Here is a 6,742-nt window from a genome sequence, read left to right as displayed (position 1 = left end):
CCGTCGCGCGCCGCTCGCCGCGTCCGGTGCGTGGCGGTTGTGGAAGGATCCCGGCGGCGGCGGCGGGGCCCGGGCGGGCGCGATGTCGGGGCTGCTGCACACCACGCTCAGCGGGCTCAACAGCGACTCGTACTGCGAGATCAGCCAGTACCGCGACCAGCACTTCCGGGTGCGCCCGGCGCGGCGGGTGGCGGGGCCCGGCCGGGGCGGGGAGGGCTGAGGCCGGGACAAGGCCGTGCGAGGAACCGGGCAGCGGGAGGGCACGGAGCGGCGGGAGCGGCACGGCGAGCGCGCTGAGCCCGCCGTGTGCCCTCTGTGCCCGCAGGGTAGCAGGCAGCTGCAGGAGAAATCGCTGAAGATTTCCTCCACGCTGTATGTCGGCAATCTGTCCTTCTACACCACCGAGGAGCAGATCCAGGAGCTCTTCTCCAAGTGCGGGGATGTCAAGAGGATTGTCATGGGGCTGGACAAGATCAAGAAAACCCCCTGTGGCTTCTGCTTTGTAGAGTATCCTTTCTGGTTCCTCCTGTCAGCACGGGTGTGGTTGGCACCTGTAGTTCCTCTGCACAGCAAGTGTATCTGTGCTGCTGCTGCAAAGGTGATAGCCAGGTGCTTCCTACCAGGCACATCCCGTCCATCCTTGCACCTTCCTCTCTGCAACCCCGAGTCTGAGTGGTGCCATATGTGACAAGTGCCACCAGAGCTGTAGTTTCTGGAGGTGGAAAAGAGCCCCTTTAATTCATTAATTTCTGTAATGCTTTTAGGGCCAAAATGAGAACTGTTAGTCATCAGCCTGACATCTTCCATGTCCAGAGCACGTGTTTGCTTTCTCATCTCAATTGCACACCTGAAGGAAGTAGCAGGATAAGCTGTGGGGGCATTTTCAAGCAGAGGGTACACGCTTATACAGGTTGTGCCAGGAGCTGTCTGTGCAAAGCTCTCCTTTTGTTCTATTTCAGTCAGGTTTTACATAGTACAAAAAGGCTGATTTCTTGCCCTTAGCAAGGCTTTAATGTCTTTGTTCCATTGTCTTGTCTGTGCAGGTACTCACATTAAAGTACAGAATCCTTGCTGAGCTGGTCTTAGCTTGGATTTTCGTGAGTGCAGTTTTTGATCCCGTAGAGAAGAGCAGAAAAGGCTGGAAGGCAGTGGGGAGAGTTCAGCTTCTCAAATACAATACTTCCCTCATTTTTTTCCCTGGGCCCAACAAAAAGCACCCTGAGTTGTCCTTACAGAGTGCCTCAGGTACTACACGAGAGCAGACGCTGAGCATGCCATGAGGTTTATCAACGGCACGCGGCTGGACGACCGCATCATCCGCACGGACTGGGACGCAGGCTTCAAGGAGGGGAGGCAGTATGGGAGAGGAAAGACTGGAGGACAGGTAAAGGCAATGCCAGTTCATCCCTGAATTTGATCCTGTAAGACTCTGTGTACTTCCTTGCTGGTTTTGTCTCAGGGAGAGCGATGTGCAGACTGTAAAGACCCGATAACAAAGGCTACTCACTCCCAGGTTGTTTTGGTAATTGACACCTGGTGATAAAGGCTGGAAATAGAACTTAAGGCCACTTTTGTTTAGGACTCCAAACTTCCTGCAATGTAAGCAGAATGTTCCCTAATCCAAGGTAATACCCTTGAAATGATCCAGAATTTGAGTAGAGGGAAGCAGTGTGGCTGCCAGGCCAGTCTCATAACACAGCAGTTTCCCCAAGGGCAAAGATGAGGTTTAGATGAGATAGTGTTCTGAAGGCCAAGCCTGGCAGTTCAGAAGGGCATACTGAAAAGCTGAACAAAAAAATATTTTGGAGTCTTTGCTTCTTACCTGAAAAAAATCTCCACAATCAAATATATCCCTTTTGGTCATTTTCACCACCATTACCACCTTTTTGGTGGATTAGTTGAAGAGATCTCAGACAAGTTGAAGTGCTTCTAATGTGAATTTCAGTTCCCCACCAGCTGAACAAGGAGGGGTGATGATTCTGGGGGCTGGCAGGGGGCTGGCAGTGCTGGCTGTTGATGTGTGTGTTGTTGCTGTGCCCCAGGTGCGAGATGAATACCGGACAGACTACGATGTGGGAAGAGGTGGCTTTGGCAAGATCATCCAGATGCAGAAGGCAAATCACCAGCCTGCAATCTATTAATTGCCTCGTGGCTCCTAGCTCATCCTTCCAGAGCTAGCCCTGTTCTCACATTTGGGATTGGGGTATGGAGTGAGATCCAAGTTCCAGCAAAAGGTGACTCTCCTTAGACTGTGGATATACATGTGTTCATTCTCCCTTCTTCCTGAGCTAGAGAGGATGTTCTGTGCTGGTGCAGGGCAACAAGGGGAAAAAATGGACAGCTCTGTAGGATTTTGGGCAAGAAGAAATGCAGCATGTCACACACACCTTATGCTATGACATACTCTTCATGATGCACTTAAGCAGGTGGCTTCCTCCAAGCTGCAACTGCAGCTGTGGTTGCTTTCGAATTGAACTTTTTTTAAAAGCTTATCACCATTGGAGCCCTCCAGGTGCCTGGGCACCTAGTGAGGATGCACAAGAGATTCAGGTTTCTAATCTACAACCTCACCTGCTCAATAAACAGTATCACTGAATGAGAGAAGTGGACAAGGTCTTACCATCCACTTGGAGGTGCCTGTCTGCACATCTAGCCCTTGGGTTGGTCAGGGCCTGCAGAGCATTTCTCTTTGTGATGCCCCCAGTGCTGCCTGGCTTTTCAGGTCCTCACTGTTCGGTGTGATTTTGTTAAAAGTTTCTGTTAATTTTTTTTTAAATAAACAGTTGTATTTGGTCTGACTGAGAAGAAGGTAATTTCACCCCTAGCAGCCCTTGTGGAGCTGTGTTTTATGTTGGTAGCTAGGAAGCTGTTGATAAAACACCAATGTTTTGGCTATTCTTGAACAATGTTCCCACAGCATCAAGGCTGTCTCTAACATTCCCACCTCACCAGCAGGCTCTTGGGAGCAAGATCTTGGGATATTCCAGACCCTATGGCATCTGCTCAGCAGCAATAGCTAAGAGAAGGGACATGGGGGGCATTCTTTATTAAAACATCTGTCTTCTGCAGCAGCTGCTCCGTGCACTGAAGCTGTGCTTCCCAGGAAGTGGCCGGACATCTCCTGCTGGTCAAAAGTAGACAATAAATATTTAGTTTTCCTTTGTTCCCACATGCAGCCTTGCTTTTGCTTTATTAAACTGCCTTTATCTTGGCGCACAAATTCCATTCCCATCTTCCTTTCTCCCTGCCTTCCTCCCACTGAGGAGGGGAGTGAGAGAGCAGCTTGGTGGGTACCTGGTGTCCAGGCAGGGTCAGCCCTCCACAGTTTGGTGCCCAGGGTGGGGCCTGAGGCAATGGCTATTCTGTGCTAAGTGTGCTTTAGCCATAGTAGTTACTAAGTAGGCAGCTCCTGTTGGGCCACAGAGTTTGTTGGCTGCACTTCTTATCTCTTTGGGAACATGTTAGTACAAACCATGGCTCTGTGCTTTCCCCTGGCACTGATGGCCTTGCTCTGCTGGAGGAGCTGCCTTGTGGAGAGGATCCATTTCCCACTCCCACCTGGTGTGGGTGGCTTTATTGTTCCTGCTCAGCCTTATGTGAAATATTTAATGCTACTAATTAACATGGTTGGCATGTCATGGGGTCTGTGTAATCTGGTGTCATCCTGGTGTAAGAGAAGACAATTTTTGGGTGAATCAATACTGAAATGTGCCCTGAGGCAGCTGGTCCGTGGGTGGCAGAGTGTGTGGAAGGATTTGGGCAAATGCCTGGGCTAGTTATCACCTCCCATAGCCTGGGACTACACCTGAACAGGCAAGTACCCCTGGCAAACTGATGTGCCAACTGCCAGAAGGTGCCCAGCCCAGTGAAAACCAGCAGCTTCTGGCACTGTGCTGGGGCTTGGCATGTGCCTGCAAAGCCCAGTTCAGGGCTGTCAGAGGGCTGTGGTTAACTCAGGGAGCCCAGCCACCTCTGAGAGTAACCTGATTGAGACTGGGGACAAGCTCCATCTGAGGTGAGAGTAGAGATAGGGGCTCAAACAAGAACTGCAGTTGCCCCAGTTGTGGGAAAAACCCAGTGTACATGGAAGTCAATGGGTCTGTATCACCAATTATTAGGGGAGGAGGGAGAAGAAGGGTTCCATCAAGAAGCTGGTTTTTGACAAAAGAAAATGCAGGAAGGAGTGAGGGAATTCAGACAAGAAGCAGAAACCCAGTCTGCCCTCATCAGAACTTTGAGACATGTGGAAAGATCACAGCCAGGTGGAGTCCTTACTGGCTGCTCTGATGCTGGCATTACAGGGCCCAAAGTCAGCAGGAAGGTAGGAAAGCCCAACAGCTGCTCAGTTCTTGGGAACAAAATCAGGGATGTCACCACGTGCCTATGATTGTAATCAAGATATCAGCTATGTCTCCACCAGCTAGCAGGGAGGAGACACCAGGCTTTGGGGAAATGCACGTTCCAGGTTAATGTTAGCTTGTGAGCCCTCTCCATGGAGTAACCTGGACAAATCACAGAGTCACAGAGGGGGTTGGGTTGGAAGGGACCTTAAAGACCAGCTAGTTCCAACACCTTGCCAAGGACAGGGACACCCCAAGGGGGAAAGTGACACAAGTGGCTTGGTGGGCACCTGGTGTCCAGCCACTCCAAGACTGAATCCTGCAGCAGTTGCAGTTTGTGTGTCAGAGCCACTTTATGACACAAACTGGTGGGGGACACATCTGTTGGTGTTGTAAAGCTGCTGTCCCTTGCAAACACAGACATGGACACTAGGAGTGTGCACGAGTCTCACCATGGTTCTCTGCACTTCTGTCTTGCTGGCTTTTCCTCTCCTGCTGTGCAGTGGCTCAGGGCTAATGTCAAAACCAAGTTGCTTCTGCTCTCAATCAGACCAGTCCTTATGTTTCATATCAGCAGCTTGAGAAAATTCAGGAGAGTTTTCCCTGTCCTGTCACCTGTCCCACAATTGGAGTAGCCTGTAAAACATAACAAATGCTCAGTGATCACTACAGAGAGGAGGGAACCAAGAACTCCCCTGCATTTCTTCCCATTTTAAGATGAGTATGGCCAGCAATCTCTAGCCTGTTCTTATGTCCAAACAAGATGAGATCTAAACCCTTTTTGATCTGTCCCTAAGAACCTCTCAGGCAGGGCAGGTAATTCCATTGAACAAGTTAAATTCTGTCTGTAAATTTGGTTTGTATTATGTAAACAATAGCAGCTGCTCCCTGCCCAGTAATGTGTCATGATTTTTCATGCATTATCTTGTCCAGGATGATAGAAATTGTTGCACACCTATGTGCAGACCAGGCAGTTAAATTAATTTTAACACTCACATTACCCCAAAGTCTTGGTAACTGAGCTGGGAGGGGTGTTACATTTAGTTTGTCAAAATGTCTCCTACCTGTTTGTTTTGCAAGTCAGGTTACTGTGCCTGTACAGCTGCCACAGGTCTTGAAGGAACTGCATGTTTATTCTTCAGCAGGTTTTAAAAATGTCAGCATTGACCAGGCCATGGTACAGGCTGCCCTGAGATGCAGTGAAATGGAACAGGACACATTGGCATAAAAATGGAAAAATAAGAGCAGTCATCTGTCCAGTCTTGCAAAGCACCATCATCAGTGTGAGGTCCTGTGTGGAGAATATAAATTAGAGATGGAACAAGTGCTTGGGTGAACACAGCAGGAAAATGGGAAAGCTTAAGAAGGACAAGAGGATGTAACAGCCTTAAAACTCTATGATTAGCAAGAAATCTTTTGTGTATGAGGTTGGGAAACCAGCACACCTGTGCAGCCTTTGGTGATCCTGATGGTGGCACAGAAGGGGTAGTTCATCAGGAAGGGGCCACACTGATGGAAAATTACCCATCTGCACCATAAATGTGCCACTTGCACTGCCCATGCTGCCTCTGCCATCTCCTCCCTGCACCACTCACTCACTCAGGCTCACTTCCCCCTCAGTGAGGTGTGGATGCCATGGAGGTACAGCTGTCTCATGAGAGGGGCTCCTCTGAAGCTGCAGGGTGACATCCTGCAGGGTGCAGGTGCCATCACAGCATGCTGGCAGCTCCAGGACAGGCTGTGAGAGGAGTCACCCTTTGCCTAATTGCAGTGAGGACTGGGGGACAAGAGCAGGAACCAGGGCAGCAGCTGCAGCACTGGGAATAAAGGAGAATAAGGGAAGAGAAGCCATGTGACAGCAGCCATCATGGCAGGCCTGCAAAGGCAGAGAGGCGAGCACTAAGCCCGTGTGTTTATAGGGAGCTGCCACCTGGCACAGCTCAGGGCAAGAGGATTATTGGATGCACACAGGCTCCTCACAGCTACTGGGTCATGTGTGCTTAAGCTCACCACAGGGAACAGAAGGGTTGGGCTCTGCCTGGAGCCAGGTGAGAAAGGAGTGATAACATCTCCCCCATCACCTGCTTTGATTTCCTGGAGCCCTTCTGGACTGTGAGGGAGCACAACCCAATGCTGCTGCAAGAACTGTCAGGAGCTGACACCAGTTTTCTCTTACACCAGTGACCCCATCTGCCTGGGGTCAATTCCCAGATTCCAGGACTCAGGCCCTGCTGCTGGATTCATCCCACTCAGCAGCCACTGCAGCTCTGCCCCACCAGCAGAAAAGGGGATCTGACAGCGCTCAGATGTACAGGGAAGAAGGTGGCACATTAACTCCTCACATTGAAGCATTTGGTGTCACAGAGCAGAGCAGAGTTGCCAGCCTATTTTAATTCCCAAGT

General features: G+C 50.3%; 1 protein-coding gene across 1 annotated transcript; it reads left to right on the top strand.

The window, feature by feature from the left end:
• The first annotated feature begins 37 nt into the window (after positions 1-37).
• Positions 38-2,798, top strand: LOC134425658 (nuclear cap-binding protein subunit 2). The gene is made up of 4 exons (XM_063170446.1): positions 38-169; positions 326-507; positions 1,246-1,384; positions 2,043-2,798. The coding sequence occupies exons 1-4, from the start codon at positions 83-85 to the stop codon at positions 2,139-2,141; spliced, it is 507 nt and encodes a 168-aa protein (XP_063026516.1). The 5' UTR covers positions 38-82; the 3' UTR covers positions 2,142-2,798.
• Positions 2,799-6,742: the final 3,944 nt, after the last annotated feature.

Source organism: Melospiza melodia, chromosome 16, assembly GCF_035770615.1.
Source record: "Melospiza melodia melodia isolate bMelMel2 chromosome 16, bMelMel2.pri, whole genome shotgun sequence".
NCBI lineage: Eukaryota > Metazoa > Chordata > Aves > Passeriformes > Passerellidae > Melospiza > Melospiza melodia.
Note: the sequence above shows the minus strand (reverse complement) of the source record. Positions and strands in the feature narration are given on the sequence as shown.

Coding starts and splice junctions, on each gene's coding strand:
- LOC134425658 (XM_063170446.1), top strand. CDS start 83: ATGTCGGGGCTGCTGCACACCACGCTCAGCGGGCTCAACAGCGACTCG. Junction 508..1,245: donor TGTGGCTTCTGCTTTGTAGA/GTATCCTTTCTG, acceptor AGAGTGCCTCAG/GTACTACACGAGAGCAGACG. Junction 1,385..2,042: donor GAGGAAAGACTGGAGGACAG/GTAAAGGCAATG, acceptor GCTGTGCCCCAG/GTGCGAGATGAATACCGGAC.